General features: G+C 31.7%; 1 protein-coding gene across 3 annotated transcripts; it reads right to left on the reverse strand.

Annotated features, from left to right (window-relative positions):
* Window positions 1–1,985: 1,985 nt before the first annotated feature.
* Gp150 (leucine-rich repeat domain-containing glycoprotein 150) lies at window positions 1,986–20,632 on the reverse strand. Of its 3 annotated transcripts, none has more exons than XM_018545832.1 (9): window positions 20,080–20,632; window positions 7,613–7,856; window positions 6,024–6,334; window positions 4,681–5,261; window positions 4,176–4,518; window positions 3,729–4,094; window positions 3,344–3,517; window positions 3,060–3,270; window positions 1,986–2,838 (listed from the first exon to the last, which is right to left on the reverse strand). In XM_018545832.1, the coding sequence occupies exons 2-9, from the start codon at window positions 7,841–7,843 to the stop codon at window positions 2,440–2,442; spliced, it is 2,616 nt and encodes an 871-aa protein (XP_018401334.1). In that variant the 5' UTR covers window positions 7,844–7,856; window positions 20,080–20,632; the 3' UTR covers window positions 1,986–2,439. The 3 variants fall into 3 exon arrangements, with proteins under 3 accessions (XP_018401334.1, XP_018401333.1, XP_018401335.1); XM_018545831.1 differs by lacking the exon at window positions 20,080–20,632 and adding an exon at window positions 19,913–20,031; XM_018545833.1 differs by lacking the exon at window positions 20,080–20,632 and adding an exon at window positions 13,571–13,588.
* Between the last annotated feature and the right edge of the window lie 4,066 nt (window positions 20,633–24,698).

The following is a 24,698-nucleotide window of genomic DNA, read 5'->3' on the forward strand; positions in this document are numbered from 1 at the left end:
TTGTTCAGATTAAAAGATCATTTCTGAAATCTTGTTCGAAGTAAAAATTTAAACATTTAAATCAAATGAAATTTATATATTGAATCTAATGTTACAAAAAGAATGTTAAAAAAAATAAATATTAAAAATAAAAAAATTTGTTATCTATGTAATTTATGAAGAGAAGAATATAAAAAAAAATTATTTGTATGTTACATTTCCATGTGTGATTTATATTCTATCAAAACATAAAGATAAAGATTCTAAAATAAATATTCTAAGAATATTCCACAGCTTAGAATTTTTTAAATTTATTTAAATTTCTAAAGGTACAAATTTATTTAAAATTCGAACAACTTTATTGATAGCACTGAACGATGTAATCAATTTTATAAATTAATAATTTCGGAGAGAGGTATACGTAAAGAATTTCTTCTACACAGATAATTATAATATAAGCGTTTAATCTAATTTTTGGATTTTAAAACATATAATTTACATTAAACACATGATATATTTTTTAAATAATATTGTGATATTTGCGATTTTTTATTAGTAAATAGATAATGAGTTCTGGGATACTTTAAATATATATAGTGCAGTGTAAAAAATTGATGCTAAATGATTCTGGCCTGATTTTGATAGGCCATTCTTATTTTGCATAAATTTATTGCGTTGATTCTTGTTGTGACAGAAGTTATTCAATTGAACTGATTCCACGTCATCTGTCTTTATAAATATACTTACTGTTATACATGGTTCTATTATATTGAACCTTGAATTAATCACTTGTAAAAATTTTGCAAATAAAATATTGTATTTTTTTTCGAATCCCAATAACCTTCCTGACTTTTAATATTCATTTTTTTCATTATAAATGTCGTTTTTCTTTTCGTACCACGCTCAAGAACTAACTGGTTTTATATAATATTTTTTTTAACGAACTTGATCAAGGTAGAAATTACATTTGAATTTAATTCTAAATAAAATTTTATTAAAACGATATTTATTATTTACAGTATATATATATATATGTATATATATAATATATAATAGCATAATAAAGATATGTGCGTGCGTAGCGACATAACGTACGTACAAAAATTAGTTTCAACGTAAATTTTCGAATTTTCACTGAATGAGAATATTGTCACAATTATTATTGTTTTATCGTTGGCATATATTACTATGACTGGACATCCTACGAAGCTCTCTCATTCCGTTTTATATAAAATTTTACAACTGTTATACCAAATTCTCTCATTCGTTCATCATCGATTAATTATAGACATGCTTTTGCCCAAACGCAATATTACTACTATTATTAAATATGTGCTTCTTAGGCAGTACTGCTTTTCTTTGAATTATTCTTCAAAATCCGCTACTTAATTAAGTAAAGCTGTTATTACTTTGAGCTTATAAATAATAAGTACATTGTTGTATCTTTCCGTAACTCTACTTTTTGTAAAAAATAATCTAATTTTTCATTGTTTCTTACAAAAAGCTACATAATTATATATGATTGTAACACAGTACTGCAGTTTACATAGCTAAGATATATAACTATCCGTTATTTGTAAATGTATTATTGTGAGTGTGCACATTAATTTTAAAGGATTTTCAAGAGATGGTGTAACTAGTACTATCGCATCGGACCATATTGTTACTACCTTCATGTCAAAGGTGCGTACCGATATTTACTGCCAGTGCTGAAAATTTATAGCGCACGTAACGTATACTATATCGTTTCAGCATATATTTTTAAAAATTATTTAAAGATCAAGTGGTTGAGTTAAAAATAAAAATAAGAAGAAGGAGCATATACCACACGCTGGTTAAAAGTAGCGAAAATTTCGTATATTTAATACTACTAAATTTACATAATTATAATAAATACATATTATAATTATGTAATAAATACATATTATAATTATGTAAATTTAGTAGTATTAAATATACGAAATTTTTGCTACTTTTAACCAGCGTGTGGTATATGCTCCTTCTTCTTATTTTTATTTTTAAAAAAGTCCCTTAAAATTAATGTATACTCCCAATATAACTATTCGTTTCTATCAGGCATCTTCGAGTTAATAATAACAATAAACGCTTATTAATCACGTGTTTTGTGTAAACTTTGAGAACACGACAAAGCCTAGAAGAAATATATGCCACAATCAATCGTATTCGTTTCTATAGAAGGTGGAATTAAATGCTCAGTTCTTGCAGTCAAAATAATTTATAACAATTCACCAACAAAATTGTATATTACAAGTTATATAATCAAAAAAATCTGCCTAATTATTCTTATCGGCTTCGTCGTTCACCCAATAACAGTCTGAGAACTTCTCTTGATTCGCGAGAACAGCGCAAAATGATTTTCGTTGATTCACTGTTTACAACCAATCACATCGGCAGATTGCCCAGTAATGGGTCAATTAATTAATCAGGAAACAAGTTCTCTTATACACTCTCTGGTACAATTTTGTCGTAATGGAAGGTGCTACTCGAATAGAAGCTACCGCGTTTCGGCATGTGAGGCGTAGCTATTTCCTCCTGCAAAGGTTTATACACCAAACCGCAGTTTTTGTTGTCAACCAGACCCTGACGAAGGATCATGGGTGGTCTGATTACAGGACCTCGTCCTCGTTTATTCGCCAAGCAACAGGCAAAGCGAGCTACCAACAGGAAAATTACCAGAACAGACAGAACGGTGCCGGAAACCAACCAGACTTTGAAACCGGGTTTCCAGTTGTACCAAGTGTGATATTGCGTGGTGACTGCGAAGTCTTCATCGTATTCTTGATCCTCCGTAAGTCGTGGCTCATCAATATGCTGCATGCCATGATCGATGTTCAGTTTCTACAATAAATATCCAACATTATTATTTTAATTCGGGAAATAATATAATAAATTACAAATAATTTAAAAATTATATAAATTAAAAGGGATATTAAATAGCAATTTAAAATCCAGCTTAGACTCGTAGCCTTTTTAATTGAAGATATTAAATAATTAAATTGTATGAAAGAAATTTACATTCTAAAACGTATGTTAAAGGATATTATTTATTGTCGTTTTACCTCATCGTTATCAAGCTCATGTTTCAATAAGGGATCAGAATCTTCCACAACGTCAAGAAGAATATCTTTTTGTGTGCCTTTGCCAGGAGGTGATCTAGCTGGTGGACCATCATCGATTCCATCGCAAATTATTTTCGCCAAATCTGTCCATTGGCTGATATCCATAAAGTTGTCAATATTTTCAATATCGTCATATTTATCACTGATAAGCCTGTAAAAACATGTCAGATTGAGAGATGTCCTATGTGACATCATTTAACTGATGATTAAATTGAAATACTCACTCAAGTACTTCTGTAGGTGCAACACCATGATCGGTAAGCCATTGCACAGCTTCAGTGAACTCGGCGTCACAATCCAAGGGATTATGCGACAAATCCAGACCGGTGAGATGTGGTGTAGCCCTAAGTTCCTCGACGGTAATTCGTCGTAAAAGATTACCACGAACCGACAGGAATCTAAACAAGAGCGAAAATGTAAGATAAATTGAATAGATCTTTTAACACCGATCAATAAATATCTTGATAAATGTCATAGAATAATTTTATTTGTAACACAGAATATATGTTGCAAAATATAATATTAAAAAGAGATTTGAAATTATCCTCAAATACCACAATCCACAGAAGAGCGCGCATAGATCATAATAAATTTCTGTAAGTATCTTACCGAAGACTCTTCAACGGTACTCTAGCTTCACTCCAGATACGTTCGAGATTGCATCGGCTTACGTCCAGCTTAGTGAGGTTTGGAAGGTCCAGGAATGGTGTCACTTGCAATGTTCTCAATGAATTACGAGCGAGGTTCAGTTTGCTCAAATTGATGGTGCCGCGGAACATGTTGGGTCGAATAGCACTTATGATATTATCGGACAAATCCAATTCACGAAGAGACGGAAGATTATCCAGGAGTCCATCGGGCAGAGCGACTAGCCGATTCTTTGCTAGTTTTAATCGAGTCAACGCCGGCATTTCGTCGAATGTGCCTGGCTTAAGATTGTCCAGACCACAATTCGCGCACTCGAAACGAGTAAGGCTGTTAAATAACAAGAATTATTGCATATATACGGACTAATTTATTTGGTTTTAAAATAAAGCGGCAAAATGATGTATTCACCTGAATGTATTAAATTGCAAGTCGTAAGTTTTAAAAACTGGCAGAACTTGCAAACTGGGGTTGTCGTTCATTAACAGAACCTGTAATCTTGGATTGGATTTGAAATGATGCTCAGTTAATAAAGAAAGCTTATTATCGCTGATATCCAAATATTGTAACTGCTCGAGATTACTGAAAGCATGCTGATGGATTCTCTTCAAATTATTCGATTTGACATACAGTTGATCTAATAGTGGTACACCTTCTAGATCATCTTTTCCAATTACCCTGATTTTGTTTCTCGAGGCATCGAGCATCGTCAGTTTCGAGGAACTTATGGTGGCCAACGTCGATAGATTATTTCCTAAAAATAATTTTTTCCGTTAAATTCAATCAAGCATTTATAATTTTAATTTAGTAATTTACTGTGATTCTCTACACATATTATTGAAATATAAATTGGATTTTAAATACCAAATTCTCTAGTTTAATATTAATGAATAATGATGCATGTTGCCATTTTTACCAGCGACACGAAGAATTTGAACGTATTTATCAACAAGTAGATCGATCGGGATATCATCCAGGATATTATCCGAAAGATCCACTTCCATGAGCTGGTCTAATGAGTCAAAGATCATGCTATCGATCTCTCTTAGCCGGTTGCCACATAAATTGATGAAATTGAGGCTGTGCATCTTGGAGAAAGCGGTGCGTTTCAGTCGTAATATTCCATTGTTTGAGAAATCGAAATCGGTGACCGAGGGTGCGTGCAGCAGATAATGCTTCGACTTCAAGTCATGCATGTGCTTAAGCGGATTACCGGCGATCGTGAGCAGGCTGAGTTGCGTGTTGTTCTGGAAGGTGTTCGGGTGGATGTCCTGCAAACCATTACGTGTCAAGTTCACGGCGAACAGGTACGTGATGCCATTGAAGGCCGTGCGATCTAGCTCGACTATGCGAGTGTCGACAATGGTGATAGATTCCACGTGCTGAAGACCGCGAGCCCGTAAAGCATTCGGACCCAATTGTATTTCGCCGGCGTTTTCGATGCGCAAATGAGCAATACTTGATCCAAAGGACTGCTCATTTACTAATTTGGTGCATCTATAGATAGTAAATAGAAAAAAAAAGAGAATAATTAACAGCAAAATTGTGTACTGTTTAAGTGGGAAGATGGCGTCTTGATGACGTTTTACTGACGTAAAGGATGTTATTAAGACATCGCGTTTCTACTTGGATGATTCTATTTAGCTACATCGTAAACAGTGCATTGTTTAAAATGTTTACGTTTAAATAACTTTTTGAAATAAACGTTTAATAATAAAAAATATTTTGGTTTAAACGTTTTAGTGTTTTAAATCCAAACACATAATATATTTTATTTATTGAACAAGTTTAAAACTACAATTTTCTTTAACTATTTAAAAAATAAAATAGACAAATTATAAGTAACTTTTTTTTATCAATTTAAATCTGATTGTTCTGCAGAAAACCATCTAATAACTTTGCTATTATAACTAATATTAAAATAATAAAAAACTTATAAAGCGTAAAGGAAATCTTTGTGATAAAAAATATCAGGATAGTTACATTACTTACATTTAAATATAATCACAACGTAGATGACGTAATTTTTTTAATTATCTTGTTTTATCAAGTTTGGACACGTCCTTGAACTTTACGAAAATAATGATAAAGTTTTGTATCGAGACCGGAGTATTCATTTGACTTTTATTAACTCTTTATTAATATAGAAAACTGTGTCGTATGATTGCGCTAAGCAGGAAGTGGACTATCTACGAACTCTTTATCTGTCGACACTAAGGGACGTTATTCAGTTACATAATGATCCGATTAGAAACATACGTTGCAGTTGTTGCAGCAGCGTATTGCCCGGCACATTTACAGTAATCAGGGCACTGTGTCATAACTTCTTCATCATCTTCCACCGCTAGTAGACCGTCGTCCTCGTACTCTTCATCGCTGAAATCGTCATCATCGAAGTTTGCTTCGTCGTCATCATCGTAGGGCATGGTTTCGAGTTTCTGCAATTCTTCGCTTTCCGTCAGAAATGAATTTGATACATTCATTTTCATCGGTTTAGAGGTCGTCTTTCGGAAATTTATGCTATCCCTTTGCGCTTCGGCTTTGAAAGTCTTTGCCACTTCTTCCTGAATCTAAATAAACATAATTATAAATGTAACTTAATTAAGTAACATAACAAAAAGAAATCAAAACTAAATGTATTCCAGGAATCAATTTTTTTAATTATGTTTGAATTTTAAGAATTTTTTTCTTTTATCATAGGCATATTGTTTATAGGGTTGGGAAAGTTACTTTGTAAAAATAACTAGTTACAGTTACAGTTTTTTTTCTTTCAAAAGTAACTATTTACATTTCCATGTTATCGAGTCTAAAAATTAACTCGTTACAGTTACAGTTATTAAAAAACTTTTCAGTTACTTTTCAGTTACTTTTCTGTTAACATAACAGAACAATATGTGACAACGGCTATCAAAGAAAAAGAAAATTTATTTGCGAGATAATTCAAATAACGGACGAAATAATAATGTGTATTGATAATTAACGCCGATGAGACGTGTAAAATGTAAGTTAAACGCAACTTATACTAATACTTGTATTAATATTGCATTTACTACATCTATAAGCTATAAAATAATTGTTTTATACTTTACAACCATGACAAAATGTACGAATTACAAAGTTAATTTTATCTATTCAAAATATTAATAAAAATTTTTAATTTTTAAAAGATTTTGGTATTCAATTGTATTATCATGAAGATTTCGTCTCTATGGCGTTACTGCTATTATAAATATTAAACAATGAAATATTACAAATATTAAACACGCGAGCATTGCGGATATTAAGTGGAACGAACCCTTAGCGCTACAAATGCTTCGAAACATTTCATTGACTAATCGAAAGAAACAATTTTACAAACTGACCAATCAAAAAATACTTCGAAACATTTGTAGCATCAAGTGGACCGTAACCTTAATTAGTATTTGGATTTTAACCAATCATATTAAATTGACAAATAAGTTTAAAATGTAAAGTAACTGTAAGAGTAAAACTGTTAGATTATAGTTACTAGTTATTGAAAGAAATGTAAATAAATTAAGTTACAGTTACAGATGGAAAAAGGGAACTAAGTTAAGTTATTAAAAAAAAGTAACTGTAACTGTGTGTGTGTAATTTAAAAGTAACAAGTAATTAGTCACTTTCCAACCCTGATTATTTATGTTTATGTATTACGATAATATCAGCAAAAAATTTATATCCGTTAATATTTAATATATTAGGCATAACTTCGTAAATAATTGAAATATCCTTTATGTAGGAATTATACACTTATTTCACTTGAGATTAAAAAATGTGTGTTATAAAAGATAATAAATATTCTTCATATAACAAAAAATCCGCACTTATACCTTATCATCGGAAGCATCTTTGTCTAATGTTTGGATCTCCTGCATCAGAATATCCTTCATATTCGTAAAGGGTCTCGCGTAATCTATAAAGTTGCTTTTAGATGTAGTTTCCACAGATTCGACAGTCGTTTTATTCTCTAAATCGACTTCTATAGCGGGTGGCAAAGTAGATGCATCGATCGTGGCAACCGCTAAGAAGATGGTTAGCAGCCAAGCTGCTGAGATCTCCATGTTGTGGATTATTCTGAAAATAATTGATCTTCATTATTTGAAGACAAGGATGTTTTATATGCAATACTTCCTAATAATTCTAGCGCATAAACAAAAATATTTGTGCTGATAATCAATTTTGACATCAGAGTCCTTTATTATAATTTATTAACTGCAATCATTCTTTTGGTTTATATACAAAAATACAATAAAGTTTATATTTCAATGCAATTTATATTTTCTTTTAAATAATAAAATTGAATACAACTTTCTTTAAAATTTTTACTTGTTTTGGAATTTTAATTTATGAGTATGTTTTAACTTAACTTTTATTTCTTAAAAAATAATTAAATAACGATCTTTCTTAATACCATATGTTTTAAATTGTTTAAATTGAAATATAGGAAGTGCGTCACTTCTGAAGTAGTCTGTGTAACGTGAGACTTTTTCCTCCCCGTTCTCAAATAACATCTGTTGACCTTTTTATTTGACAAAGCAAACGTTGTTCTGTTAACCTTCCAAAATATATTTCATAAATATCGTAACGGACAATTTAAAAAATGTAAGAAATGTAATTGTTAATTTATTAAAAACTTTTATTAAAAATTTTAATCAATTATTATTAAATCGGCATTTATATATATTCTTTTTGTATATGATTGTTTATGCACACAGATTTATAATGCTATGGATGTAGTGCCTTGTTATAATGCTTTCCTCTGCAGAGCAATGCCAAGTTGTATTAAAGTTTTTAAGAAATTGAGTGTTGTGGTTGGAGCGTCACGTTCGTGTCAGTGCAATCAAGTGCAAGAAGGGAAACTCGCAGTTTACAAAGAAACAAGAGCAAACTTCTTCCGGAGTACCTCGAATCCTTGCACTAAGGTTTCTTCTACCGAACCGGATGTGCTATTTCAACGTCTCTTTGCAGACGTAAAAGAGAACTTAACCGTTCTATGTTATTTTATTGCTGTAATTGCAAAGTATACTTCTTATATGCAATAATTTATTTAACACAGTAGTGGTAATAATGTCGCTTGTCTTAGCGCAGAGACACTACCGCGTGTGTCTCAAGAAAACACAACATAATTTATTTAAAAACTCGTTAAACAAAAATTTCTAATCTGTCGAATTATTTGTTAAATAGCTTTGGAACAATAATCGAGACTTTCAAATAATCAAAATTTCGTGGAAGAGTGTACCTTTACCTCGATAATTTTTAAAAGCGATTGCGTTACGAGCTCGAGAAATTCAAACTCTTGCTTCGTTCGCAATGAGACTTTAACGAATAAGGTGCACCCGATACAACGCTGTTCACGTTACTGCACAACGTTACTGCCCCACCTATGGACGCTGACGTTAGATAACCGTGACAGTTTGCAGACTGGCGTGACTTCTGGCACATATGTGAATAATAGATTGGTATGGACTTTTATAAACGGAGATGAAAAAACGTATGCAGTTCTGAATAAAGATGTTCCGATTTTCAAAAGATCGATCTTTCCAAGCAGCAATAGCGATTTTAAACCGATATATATTTTCTGAAAAATTGATTTTTTCAATTAAAAAAGGCTATTTTAAACCAATCTCTTTATAAGGAATCGCTTTTTTATTTTTTTTTTCTTTAACAAAAAAACTATTTCGAAGTGACGCAAAAAATCGATTTTAGCGAATTGATCAGGAGATCGCACATCCCTAGTTTTAGATTGTCATTAGATGGTAGCAAAAGTAGAAGACATTAAAAAGATGAGAAATATCCCTTACGAATGAAGCAATCGTTATTAAACACGCACGTTAAATACGTATTGTTAAATATGTATGGCGTGTTGTTACGCAATATTATCGTAATCGCAGAGATATTAAGATATATTCTACATAGGAAATACATCGTCAAACAAAAAGACGTCACATCTTTTTTTGCAACGTGTTTTATTACCTTTTCATGCAACTTAAATGCTGATTATGTTGAAACTAATTGGTAAACTGTTGTATTTATATTATATATTGAGCGTTAATTTAGAAAAAATTGTGGTTCATAATCACAATAATTATTACCAGAAATTATTTCATTACGATAATATTATTACAATACTCTTATAATGTTATTTATACATAATGACTCTTGAATGTTACACAAACGATGAGGAAACCTGTTTGCATCGGTTATGAACGTATTTGGCTATACGTGGGACGAACAGCTTCGCAACCGATGTAAAGGGGGATTATTGTCTCGAAAGTTGATCGACTGAAATAAAATGTTATCGCATGTGCAATCTAAGCGAGTAGTTAATCAAAGAGTTTGGATTATTTTAAATAACTTCTATTCCCCAACGTATAAATTTCCGAAGCACTGAGCCATCAGTATAATTACTTTTTTGTTATATAGCAATCAACTGAATGCGTTACGTGTACTTGATCATCTGTAAGTACATCTCTATCAGTCACGTATTCTTTATCAAGGGTTGTGTGATACAAGCTCTTTACAAAGTACGAAGATCGATTTTTTAACCGAATATTTTTATCAATCGTGGTTCTCAATGTTTTTCACCTACAAGGCGCATCGCATAATTTTGACCGAAAAATCCGTCCCCGACGAAACACTGTAATCAGAACGTATGGAGTAGCTGGAAGTTTTTTAGATAGGAATATAGATTAGGATGTAGGATGAGCAAATAAGAGATTTTGTAAAAAAAACGATTTTAACACGTAACCTCGCAAAGCTTCGCTTTTATGTTAATTTAACAATTAATTTTTGTAGAACAACTATCTTCTTCATTTATTTAATTCAATATGCAAATAGCTATAAATCAGTTTTTTACTATAAATGTGTAAGATTTAACAATAATTATAAAAATATATATTCATAAAAATTTGTGTGACAATGACCAAATTTTTATTATTAGGAAACGACAGAACAAAGAAGTATTATTGCATTGCTCTCTCTCTCTTTTCCTCTCTCTCTCTCTCTTTCTCATGTTATTGTTCAGATAAATCGAGCAATTTTATTTGCGTCGCGTCGCATTTCGTTCCTGGAGCTGATCCGACTCGGCAAAAATTGATCATGCATTCATTCTCAGAGCGGGATTTACGCGAGTATAGCGTCGTTCTCGCAATCTTCCGCGTAAACAATTTCCTGGCGCGGACTTCAGCTTCGAAATGCAAATACAAAGAGCGCGAGGAATAGTTTATTAGCAACGTGTATCTCCTATGTAAGAAATACATCGGTATGCAGTGGAAACGCCGTGGTGACTTGTAAATACTGAAATCGGGCAATTATTTTCACGCGCTAGAAAGACGCAAACTCTAGACTGCTATGTAGACAATACTAGAATCTTAATCACAATTGAAATAAAAAAATAATGTTGCCTGACAATCTTATCTCGATGAGCACTTTGAAAAAATCACGACTAGTTAATGTTATTGATGTTATTCTTACTATTCATTACTTTTTTTTAAGTTAATTATATTTTCCAAAGGATTTACAACACAACCAGCGCACTGCGCAATAGTCACTCGAGATGTTTTTTTGTTATCTGTGACAATGGAGTTATTTTATTAGATGCTTTATTTATTTTGACCGCTGGACTATATGTGCAGATCATACATATGTCGATATTTATTCTCGACGATTTTTTCAAACTGAATTACGATTGAGCACAGAAGATTAAGATCCTCCTCATTTTTAGAATGCCGTCCTATAATTCTCAATCATTCAATCGAATAATCTTGGATGAATTAAGCGAATTATATTTGTGCTTGATATTCGCACCAGCAGGACGATTTTGGCTACTTCGTAATACGTTTCATTGAGACCAACTGAAAGAAGATATTCAGGTCCACGCCTTCTCCCACGAAACTTTTCGTTCTTTTCAGCGCCATATGCGGGCATTTCTTTGTTAACTCGGAGAAAAACTTTCTTCAAAAAACGTCTTTTCTGAAGATCGACACATCGTCATTAGTGGAATGTATCTAGAGGAAGATCGAACGTAAAGTGAACAAACATACGCGTTTACGCGTGAATTTAAAAGGCGGAAGCTAAATATAGGACCCACGAGTTCCATCTGGAGTCTTTGTTCGATCTCTCAAAGATAACTTGACGGCTTCTCGGCGGGGTTTAAGCCAGGTAGAATTACCCGCTTCGAAACGAAGCAAGCGCAGGTGGTCAGCTCCTCCTCTCGAATCCCAAATTGCCGGCGGGTCCAGGAGAGCAGGAAACCAACCTAATTCGAAAGAGACCCTTGAAATCTCGACGTCTCGGTACTTTCGAATCACAGCGGGTCATCTAGATAATTTTGATTCGCGCATAAAAATGATGATACTAGTAAAAATGAAATATTTAGTAAGTTATGAGGGAATAAGAGAATATTCAATTTAGATAAAAGTATAAAGATGAATATACAAAAGAAATAGCGTCATCAATTGAGCGGAAGTAATACTGATTACATATGGATAATCATGGTGTATGGAAAATACAGATGTATTTTTAGACAGGACAAACTTTTTAAAATTTATTAAATGTTTTTTACATTTATTTTAAAATTCTTCGAAAATTTATCTTTAAAAACCGTGGAGAATGTATTTTATACGCAACATTTTGTATTTAAAAAAGAGACAAAATTTCTGAAAAATAATATACTTTAAATAATTTCACGCATGGTACCGTAAATCAATAGGTCACTTGAGGCAGGTACGCAGATAACTTGGAACAGCATGTATTTTTGTTAAATTCAATTGTGGAATCCATCAATAAGTTTCTAAAGAAAGTTTAAATTTTAAATTTTCTTTAATGATCCATGAATGAATAGTTGAATACCATGACTGAATTTAACAAAAATATATGCTGTTCCAAGTTATCTGCACTGTCCTAAGTCATCTGTATTTGTGGTATATATATAAAAATTTATAAGAAATTATTTAGAGAGAGAGAGAGAGAGAGAGAGAGAGAGAGAGAGAGAGAGCACTCTCTTGAGCTCCAGCTTCGACCGATATAAGCATTCTTCTTTATTTATTGCGTATAACAAAATATAGCAATGTTTTTTGCACTTTTATCTCAATGCATAAAACATTATTTAAATAAGTAACTCTAATGGAAATCTTTTACTTTGATTATAATTTTCTGTATGCGTAATACTTAACTGACTGATTTATCGCGTTTTCTCTATCAAAAGTTATTTTGTTATTTATATATTTGCATAAGCATACGTAATGCGAGGGAGAGGAAGCAATTATATTGCATTGATATCAATAAATCTCTTTTCCTTTCATAATAACAGCCTCCGCTAATAACAATAATAATTTTGAGATTGTAACGCGGCTATCGTAATTTAAGTAGCGTTTCAATTTTAAATGCAAAGAGATATTGGCGTTGCGTATCGCGCATGCAGTCTGATATTTTTTTGTAAACGTCCACGCCTTTAATCCAACACATTCCGTCGGACATACGCGAGCGTGTCCGATTGCAGCACGATGCGAACACGCGTTCCTCGAAGAGACATACCTTGCCTTCCAAATAAGAATTACAAGACCGTTTGTTTTGTCGTGGTAAACAATTGTGATTCACTTAGGGTTAGTTAACACGACAGCGCTCTAATGTTATTATGTTTTTAACGTGTTAATTAAATGACAAATTGCTTCTAGTAAATGAATGCGCTTAAAAGAAAATTAGAAACGATCAATGATATTTATAACAGCGATTACGATATATATAGTATAGTTAAATAATTTTTTTATTAAATATTCCAAGAATTTTACTTTTTACATTAGAAATTCTAGACATTGATAAAATGTCAGTGTCTTCATAGCAGATGCACGTACAAGTTGACTGGTGTAATATTCCAGCGGTTATGATAATTATTGCTGGTTATTACGTACAGCTTCTATCGTCAATGTGCACGGGTCATAAAATCTCTTTACTCATTAAACGAGAATGTTAAGCGAGGAATACGTTCCTTTCGTTCAAAGTCTTTTCACAAGGATCGGTGTCTTTTTTTTCATGGTCGCGATGCTCCTGTTTCATCGTATAAACGCTTTTCGCATCGTAATTGGAACTTACGCAATGCGTGACCGTTGCAATTAATAGTAACATGAGCAGCTGCGATTTACTTGACAGATTGCGTGTTTCATATAATTGTATGCAAACTATACAATTAGACGCATAATATAACTTTGTTGGCACATGAATGCAATTTTACATTTTATTCTATATAGAGACATGTGTATTCTTACATTTTATTTAATATAATATAGAAACGTATGTATTTGTAACTTTTTCGTCACACTGCGATAAGTACTGTGCATTTATTTCATATACTCTTTTATTTAACTGTAATGAATATTAATATTGCGTAGCATATTTTGTTTTATTTTATTTTTAATTAAAGTATTATTGTAATATAACAAGCAAATATATTAAGTATTAAAAAATTTTCTATACATATAAAATAAGAGAAAAGAATAAGAGAATAATGCAAACCAAAATATAAAACAAGTATTTTCAAGACTGAAACTCTTGACAGAGATATCTTTATAATTTAATTGTTATCGTTAACCTATTTTAAAAATCTAGTTTCACGTACTAAATAACGTTTTAATTATTAAATCTTATTCTCCGTCTCGCGTACACTTCTGATATTATTTAACTCCTAAGAAAAGCGTTGCTTCTCCTTATATTTATCGCGAAAGATATTGTGTTTTATCTCATTGTGCGTTATCGGTATTTATCTCTCGTACTCTGTACTCGAAGAACATATTTGTTTTGTCTCCGACCGCGCTGTTGCTCGTTGTAATTTAGCGTACGGTTAACAAACGGTATAGCCTGAACTGCAAACTGGCGGTATTTTACATTTTTTAAATTTCTCTTGAACTCCCTTAAACACTCTCTCTAGAAAGCGACACTGCACATAAATTACACAGAGAGAACTCAGCGTATTTTCCTCCTCTCTTTTATCACTTTACAATTCTTTATAAATTTCACATAAGAATCTCGCACTAGAACTCTCCTCGAAAGCGTCTAGTTTCGATTAAGTTCCGCTGCATCTACCGCGAGAATCTTAATTCTTAGAAATCATCAACCGTGACGAGATCTCATCATCATCGAGGCAATTCGCGCTTCTTGTTGCAACGATGCTTTTCTTTGTGTGCCAGTAACGTCTGTGTGTCTGTTCGTTGGAGGTTAATCCACGTCGTTGACTCTTTAGATCTTCGTGATTCGGCAGAAGGGAAAGAGAAGTTGAAGTGGTGAACACGGATGATACGGTCACACGTGTCAATACTTCGTATTCGCTATGTATGGTCGAAACGAGGCTGACCGGTTGTTCGTTTATGAATAACGCTGGGATCAAGGCAAGGGCGGAGAATATACGTATTTCATTCGATTTAAATGACTTGCCGGGAGGACACCTACGTTTGCCGCACGGAACACAAATATGACTAAACTGAGTAACTTTATAAAATGTATCTAATATATATTACGTATCGTATTTTCGTTAGTCCCTTTAATTAATTCGAAGCATTCTTTAATTAAAGTCGTTGCATGTGTGTTGTTAGGTCTTCATTTATGTTTATGCGTCGAAAATCGTTTATGCATTCTTTCATATGCAATTCAGAAATGCATTAACTGTATATATAATACCTACAAAATTATTAAAAAATATTAAATATATATGAATGTATATCAGTAAAAATATTAGCATGTATGTTGCCTATATTATTTGAATAAATATAGTAAGGTAACGAAACTTATTATTAGACTTTTTTTTTAATTATCTGTTACTATGTACATTTGCAATTAGTGTAGCATCGCGATAACAGAAATCTATTATTTTATTTCTCGTTCTCCGGTATCGTCTGGGACTTGAATTTTATTGAAAAAAAGCAATACCTTTGTGATTTCTAAGAAATCATTTGAATCATTTCACTTTGACGTAATTACGACAAAACGAAAAATTGATGTTGCTTTTATATTGAACATTAAGAAACATAAAAGCGCTGCATACCATGTGTTTTCAAAATGTCACCATTATCCTTATACAGTTCGACCTCGCGTCACAATCACGTGGCATTGAAAAAATCATCCTGACTCAATGACGAATGGTTCATGGTGAATCGAAATTACGTTCGTTGCCGCGTAGCCTTTTATAGTTACACCGTACGTGAACCGAACTGAAATATCTTCCGGGAATATCGCTTAGCCATTCTTTCATATTGACTTTTAGAGAGATACTCAAGTCATGGCGCGATGGAATTACGTTATTTTCAAACTTAAATTAAAAACAGGAAAGTCGTACTAAATATTGTATTTTGAATCGCAAAGAAACAATGCTAATTGAATAATTAGAATATATCAATGGATTTAATATACACTAACTTTACAACTCCTTATCTATCTTCAAAGTTTACACAGTCCGAACAAATTATATTGATTGGATCCTGATTTATATAAGATGAAAATCTAATTACTTTGCTAATCGATATCAAGAGCGTTGGACAAATATGATTATAATTAAAAAAAAAAAGTACTCGCGTATATTCCACTGATTTAACATTTCCTGGTTATGCGATCCTTGAATCTCTAAATTGAAACGTTTAATTAACGTTTCCTATTAGTGATTTTATTTTATCTTTTATGTTACTCACAAACGTAATAGAAACAATTATATATAGAAAATTGTGGAATTTAAATATTCATCTGACAAACATATGATTCTTTTTTTCTTTCTTTATACACCGGTAAAATCCCGAAACTGTCAGTATACAATAAGCGACACGTATTAATCGTTTATCTCTTTTACAACAGCATATTATTCATCACCTTAATAAAGAACATATTGCCAAAGTACATTGTGCAGAACGTTGTATAGGTTTTCCTTTTTCAGCTTGAAATAAAAAAAACGAAGAGAGACTACATCGATACATCTGGCATAAATTGGCTCTTCTACTCGATATTTATGCGTCCAGAACAAAGTTAAATAAAGACATCAAGGCAAAAGAAAGATTTTATATTTAACCGCAAAATAATGCTACCAAATAATTTTAAATTGACAGTACTTTTTAAAAACATGATGTATAAATATCTCTCAAGTATGTATAATATCTTTTCTCTTGTAATTTGTTGTATACTCTTATAATTTTATAATAATTCTATATTTCTTAAAATTATAACTTTTTATCTTATTTTTATGATAATTATAATTTTTAAAATAAATTTTAAATCTATTTCTTTTAATAGAAACATAATTATTACTTAGAATGGTTTAATTTGAAATAGAAAATATTTTATAAGGAAAAATTTATTGTTAGATTTCTGTAATATCGCGTTCAGAATTATATTTGTTATTATAGTAATAATTATTTTAAATAACTGCGTTTAATGTAGGAAGTAACATGATTTAATTTATTTGATAGTTTTATAATAATTTGTGTGTTTATTAACACCTTGACCATCATCTTGCGTTCGTTCGTTTTCACAATCAGACTCGACGGAGACACATCGCGCTTCTTATATGTAAAAATAGATTGTACGAGTGGACACTGACCTTGCCATTGCGCAATGGTACAGTCCGAAAAATTATAGTATAGCGAAATAATAATAGTGCCAGTCGAACTACACCGTGTACATGTAGTGCATCGCGCCGGACAATGTTAAATTTGTGCAGATAAAATGTCTTTTAATTCTAAGAAAAAAATAAAATAGTGTAATTATCTGTATTACCGTTCGTGTATACATATATACTAAGCAATGAATAAACAAATCAAAGTAAAATATTAAAACGAGCAAAACTGAGATAGCTAATAATAATAAATTTATTAATTTATTATTATGAGGTATACACTTCACAGAACGTTCGGCTTAATTTAGTCCTCTTCAGTCGAAATTGTTCTGTCTTTTATTATTATTAGCTACCTCAGTTTTGTTCGTTTTAATATTTGACCTTGATTTGTTTGTTCATTGCTTAGGAAAAATAAATTTAAAAAGTTTAAGGTAAAAAAGTAATATTAATGAATAATTACATCTTTGAAAATATAGAACGGGAAATTTTTATTTTAATTACAATATCTAAATAGTGTGGGAAGAACAATATTGGATAGAGTGTGATATAAAAAAAGAAAAAACAAATTAATGGATTGACTTCATCTATCGTGATCAGAATAGCTAGACTCTGTTTTTGGTTATTCACTACTACTGCCTGTTAACACGTGCGTAGCAGATGATATTTCAAGTTCTTTATATAACTGATTTGTTTATTTAAATGATTGTATACGCTCTCTTGTAAATTGCGATATTTAGTATATAAATTAAGGGATAAGTTACTTATCAATTGCGTGTTAATATAATAAATTAAGTAAATAATATGAATAACATAATTAAATAAATGAAATAAATAATATAATAAAATCATAAAAATATTTGTTCTGTTTTCAATAAAATAGATTTTTAAAACGTTAACTTAAATTCGGGAGTTCATTTTTCAACAAAATATAAATTTCATATTTATAAGATAACGTAGAAGAATGATAAAGAGACCAGTGGTTTTAAAATTTCACGCTTCGATTTTGCGCAAGCAATCATACGACGACTTGATAGCGCAATTTACAAAGAATTTACCGATTTTCCCGCTCGATATGTCTTCGTGAGCCCGAAGTCTCATGGAAAGTTTCGTGAAAGTCAATGAGACAGAGGTCGGGCCGAAATCCTTCTGACTGATCGACGTGAATTCGAACGGTCGTGTATATAAGCCTAAAAATATACGGTGAGGTCATTGCGTACACGCGACATTCCGCTGACAGTCAACAACCGAGTGAATTGCGTTACATGCGAGCGACATGCGAATTTCTATGCGCGATACGCGAGTGCGCCGAGCACCAAGAGAACTCCGCGGCTAGAACTCGCGCATCGCGCCGCGTCGCACCGACGCGATATCTTCGCGACCGGAATTTGCATTCGACTACCAGTGCTTTCCAGGTCACGTTGGCGTGTGCCTGAAGGATGGAATCGGAAATGAGGATGACTCAAGTGCACTTTCTGTCGATCGTGTAATTTAATGGCGATCGGAGTATGCCTTCGAAATAAAGTTACTTCGTAACTCCGAGGAGATACATACAAATCGCTATATTAATTAACTTATCAAACGACTTGATAAAGTAATGTAACACGGATGGATGTATTTCTTGAGCCACATTTCTTGAAATTTGAAGCAGTTTAATCCAGCAAGCAAACTGATGTTATTTGTCGTTTTGATTTCAAAACGACGTCTTCGATGTCAAAATAACAACAAATAACGTTAGCTTGTTTGCTGAATTAAAATGCTTTAAATTTCAAGAAATGTGTGGATTTTATTAATGACATCAATTTCGTTTGCTAGGAATGTTTAATTTTATAACATGAAATATATTGCTCATAATTGTTCATCAATTTTTTGATACGACTAATCATTTTAATCAATAAAAAAGATAACAAGAACTCGTGAAAATTTGCATAAATTTGCATTGTTAAATATGTAAAACTTTTTGAAACATGTCACTGCTTTATATCGAGAAACGATAACATCGAGGATGTGAATCTTTTTACCATATACAATTTTATTACGCTGTAACATTTGTTAAATTCGAAGTACTTTGATTGCGTAAATTATAATATCCTGTATCATCAAGTTTTTACAGATAAGATAACTGCTAGCAAGACTTCGAGTTCTTCGAACGCGTATTTTATCCTGTTGACGCACAAAGATCGATTCACGTGTTAATCTGAAATCTTAACAATTGCGAAGAAATGCAGACACAGTATAGAAATAAAAAAAAAAATTAAGAGGAAAGTTTTTTTTGCAATTATTAAAATGTACTACGATAAATTCGATTTTTAAACAAAGCAATCGGGAAATATCGTGACAATCATGCGACGCAATAAAATAGGTTATAACGATAAGATAACATTTCCGGCACACCGAACGACCAACGTCACGTCCTAACTTAGCGTGCCAAGGGATCCTTGGTGAGACCGGAGCCATCTTGACCGATCGCGTTGCCGATCATTCGATCTCGCGTCATCAGCCAAGACCAGGAAGAGTTTTGCGTCGGCCCATCGCAATGAACACTCACCTGGCCCACAGAACTGTTGTCGATGTTCCAAAGAAAACGCGGTTCACTCGCAAGGCGCACGATCACGCAGCGCAATTTGCGCGGACAGGACAATCGGTTCACACGTTTATTGCGCACAGCGAAATTTCTGAACTAAGTTCGAGCTGAGCGAGCTATTCGAAGCGTACCTTCTCTTGAGAGATGGAGTGAACGCCGTGCGTGGGGCCCCAGGGTCGAGCACGCCGATTGGTCGGGCTGGTCCCCGATCCGATGGAGGGTCGCAGGTAAAAATTATGTGCTGGCAGGTGAGCACCGGTACGCCACCTGGAATCAGAGGTGCTCGAGCTCGCGAGTGGGCTGAGAAATTGTTGGAGAACTCGTCGTGGTTGTCGATCGACTGCGTGGGCGTCAATGCGACGACGAGAGGCTGTGGTCCGGCTGAAAGGAAGTGCGTGGACGATGGGAATGATCGTAAATAAGCGGCAGTGTTGAACAGGTCGCGCGAGAATCCGCTTACGATTTTGAACGACGTACAGCGACTGATGTTTTCGTTGTCAGATTTCGGAGCAAAGATAGCGGAGTATAGAGATAATTAGATATAGATATACGGATAGAAGATGTATTTTTGAATATCTGGATTACTAAACATCGTCAACGTGCGATTGAAAAGGAAAATATTAGCTTTGTGGTTGCAAGTACAAGAATCAGATCAAATGTTTGTATAATATGATAGTCGATTAATTCGGAGGATTAATAAATGGAATATGCAGGTCGATGAACTTATTCCAAAATAAATCTTTTCTAAAACGATGATCAGATATTACAGAGAGAATGAGAGACAAAGTGACATGTCTTATATATTTTTTAAAAGTATGAAGTTATAGCATGAAGATAACGCGTGTATTTTTAAAATGTTATAAAGATAAGATATGACAATGGATGCGTGTGTAGTGTGGCTCTATGCATTCCACAATGCACGATGAAGTGCTCCGATGTCTGCAATCCGTAAAAAAGAATGATACCTATATGTATAAAAAGCAATATTAAAATATTTTTATTTTCTGCATTACATGTGTACTTCGTCTCTACTTATTTATCAAACTAATTAAATGCAGTCTACAATTATAAACGATAAGATATTCATACATATTTACACAAAAATATGTGTTGGCTCACACTGATTTGAATTCTTATTCCTGTGATTTATAATTACAGTAAAAAGTTTATAATTAGAAATTTACATAAATATTTAAGTATTTTATAAGTAAATATTGATACGAATCTTTGTGCCGATAAAAAGTTATTTGTTCATCAACTATCCGTTGGTATCAATAATATAATGTATTAAATATAGTGATTGAATTGATAATCGAGAATAATCTGAATTTTAAAAGCATGAACATATTCTGGAAAATATAATATTGATATTAAACACACTCGGAGGAGCTTTTATATTATGCATATGCAACTAGAATAAAATTCTTCAAATAATTTTTTACCATAATTTTTTCTTAATATGGAACAGTTTCCCAAAAATTCTTATACCAAATGCTATTTAGGTGTAATTATTTGCACACGATACGGTAAAAGGTAAACGTAAAATAGGTCAGATAAGATAATGACTTCACAGTCATCGCAAATAGACGTGCTTTGTAGAATTATTTAACACAAAATTATTGCAATAATTTTTTAAAAGGATCACCGATGTTTTCAATAATAAATGTAATAGAAAAAACGCCCGGTAAAACTTTTTTATACATAAATATATATAAATATGTATATACGTACATATCATATATAAATATTTATAAATACATATAATATTAAATGTAAAATACGTCCATACATGTCCAGATAACCTTCTTTCTTTTGTGAAATTATTTTTTAATAAGTAACTCTGTAATAGGAATAATAATAATATTGAAAAACAAAAAATATAACTAAAACGATAATTTTAGCACCATTTGTTAAATAAAAAAAAAAATAAAATTATTTGTATGTATAATTTTTAGTTTGCACATAATTATAAAAAAACTTGAACAATATTTCCTAAGCCATAAATTTTATTGGTTATTTAATTTAGATAGTAATATTTATTGCTGAAATAAATGTATTTAAGTTTAAAATTGCTGTAGTATGCCATCTAGTGCTTCTTCCTGCAACGTGTATCAGACATACATTGCCGGTTACTTCAATTTTTATACAAGTTTTTTTTATTCTATAATTTATAATAAAATATATCATAATTTTAAAACAAAAGTTATGTTATTTTTCTCAGGAAGTATTACAGGCATAAAAAACTTTTTAGCAAATTATACTATATATTTATTTATATAATATTTTTGATAAATAACGAATTTATTAATGTAATATTTCTGAAAATATTATTACTGCATAGATACTAACAAAGAATATATTAAATATACAATAATGTCAATAATTAATAAAATTAATTAATGAAATGTGATATTATATATTATATTACACTTTTAGATATTTTGGTAGAGGCAGCCATTTATTGACAAATACAATTGTTTTGATTGTTCTCTTAACGATATCTAAACATTAATTAAAATTAAACATTAACTAAAGTATATAGGCGTAAAAATTATGCAAATATAAACAATATTTTTTTATTAAAAAAGTGGAAATTGCAAATATGTGTATCAATTGTAGTGATAATTCATGAGTTTTAATCACACATTTATCAGTCGATATAACCGGTATCTGTAAACTCCAGTCTTCGGTGAATGCTGTCCTCTACAGAATGAGAACAGAAATATATATATTTATTATTTGAAACAATTACTAAAAGTACTCTCTAACGTAATTTCTTGCCTATCATATCCTGATAAAACAGAGAATTGGTTATCTTGTTATCTTTTCGTTATTCAAAATTTGCATTGAGATATCTTGTACTTTATTTATTATAAGATGAAGTAGATTTAGGTCGATATTTATTGTAATCAAGAAAATCTTAAATTCAGTCTTGAAGTGTTACGAACCAATCAGAGGGTCGCATTAGTGGCTTAAAACATTATTTCAGACGGGTCTTGAAATAAGAACCGACTATGAATTCCAACCTTAGACAAAAAGAATTAGAGGAATATGTCTTATATGTACTTTCTAATAAAATAAAAAAGATTATTTATGTTGCATTTCTAATGAGTAATGAGTATTATAAAAGATCTGGCAATTAAAACGGCGCGGACGATGTAAATCTAAATCAAAAATTATTTTAATAAGAGGTACACGTTTTGTAAAAAAAAATTAAAATAATTAAAAAATGAGAAAATTTTTACTTAAGCTATAAAATTGTATTGTTAAGTAGAAATATTAACTTTATTGAACTTTTATATGGAAAGTATTAATTTCAATTTTAGTCTCTTCGCAGAAACTATACACACTTATGATACATCTTTAATAATAGAGATAAAACAGTAGAAGTAGAAAATGTTCTTATCTATTACGAAATGGTTTCTTTAAAACTTTAACTAACTATAATTTAGTTTCTGTTAGTTTTGCATTACCGACTAAAAAATGATTTTATCTAGTTTGAACGCGCTATCGTGAACCAACGGTTCTTATCAGATAAAAGATATTATATTTGTGCATACCACTTAGACGGCAGTGATGTCGTTAGAAGTAACAAGATACTAAAAATTCTGTATTATATTTGCATGACTCAGATATTTTCAAGAATTTATTTCAAAGGCAGAAATAATAAATAATTCTCATTATGCGATTTTGTTATTTAATTATTAATGATATCGAATATTAAGTAATAATTTTAACTATCGTTTATGTGTGTTTTCTTCTATCTAAATATTTAATCTAAATTTGTTTTAACCAACTGTTTATTCTATTATTATATGAATAGTATTAATAGTATTATTCCTGTGTATTTCTACAAAACTAAAATGTCTCTAAGTGTGGCTTTAGATTTACAGTGCGTAAATTTCTTTCCACATGAGGGTCTACACACGATATCTGCTATTAGCTTTTTCCTCCTCAAAACTACCGGCCGCGCAACGCAATGTGTCTCTCCGCTCTTGTATTACAGAACGGCAAATATTTAATGACCCCTTTTCCTTGGCAAAAGAAAGGAAGAAAAAAGCAATTGCCTGTGCCGCGTTTATACAGGGACGAGAGAAACTGTACTTCATTGTGAAGGAAAGTGCGATAGTGAGGGCATCAACGGTGACGCCGGAATGGCTATCGATGACGGCAATTTATTTATGATTCCGAGAAAATCATCCTCCCTTACTTCCCCTCGCATCTATGAAATACTCCCGCAAGTTTAAGGTCCAATATCATAATTCGGAGAACTTAAAAATCATTCTGACCTTGTCTCGATGTGCAACATCATTTAAAGTAATAATTTAATGTTTGTCGTAAATTAATAATTTAAATGCGACAAAAACTATTTACTTTTTAATTCTTTAATGCTTTACTGCACTTTAATGTTTTATTACTTTAATACACTGCTATTTATTTATCGTATTACATTTAAAGCTATTCTTTAGAACAAATTTGAAGCATTATTTATTGCAATTCTTTTCTTCTTCATTTTTTTACGTTAACTGCCTCTAATCGTGGAAAAGAAAAATAATTTGTCTTTAAAAGACTACAATTTTCCAGATCGTGTAAAAGAATATTTTCCAAGTTTTAACTTATATTTGGCGCGCGTTTTTAACATGATTATCTTTTCATTAATTCCTTTGCGCCTACGATAATTTAATCGGCGCGTCGCGACGTCTTGCGTTACGCAATGCTGCGTAATTCACACATAGACGCTTTCTTCTTT

The sequence above is a fragment of the Cyphomyrmex costatus genome, unplaced genomic scaffold, assembly GCF_001594065.2.
Source record: "Cyphomyrmex costatus isolate MS0001 unplaced genomic scaffold, Ccosl1.0 scaffold502, whole genome shotgun sequence".
Lineage (NCBI taxonomy): Eukaryota > Metazoa > Arthropoda > Insecta > Hymenoptera > Formicidae > Cyphomyrmex > Cyphomyrmex costatus.

What these genes read in the sequence shown, in the direction of transcription:
- Gp150 (XM_018545832.1), bottom strand. Translation starts at nt 7,843, where the DNA reads ATGGAGATCTCAGCAGCTTGGCTGCTAACCATCTTCTTAGCGGTTGCC. An exon ending in TCAAATTCTTCGTGTCGCTG is followed by an intron (nt 4,519 to 4,680) that starts GTAAAAATGGCA and finishes AATTATTTTTAG; the next exon opens with GAAATAATCTATCGACGTTG. An exon ending in GTACCGTTGAAGAGTCTTCG is followed by an intron (nt 3,518 to 3,728) that starts GTAAGATACTTA and finishes GCTCTTGTTTAG; the next exon opens with ATTCCTGTCGGTTCGTGGTA.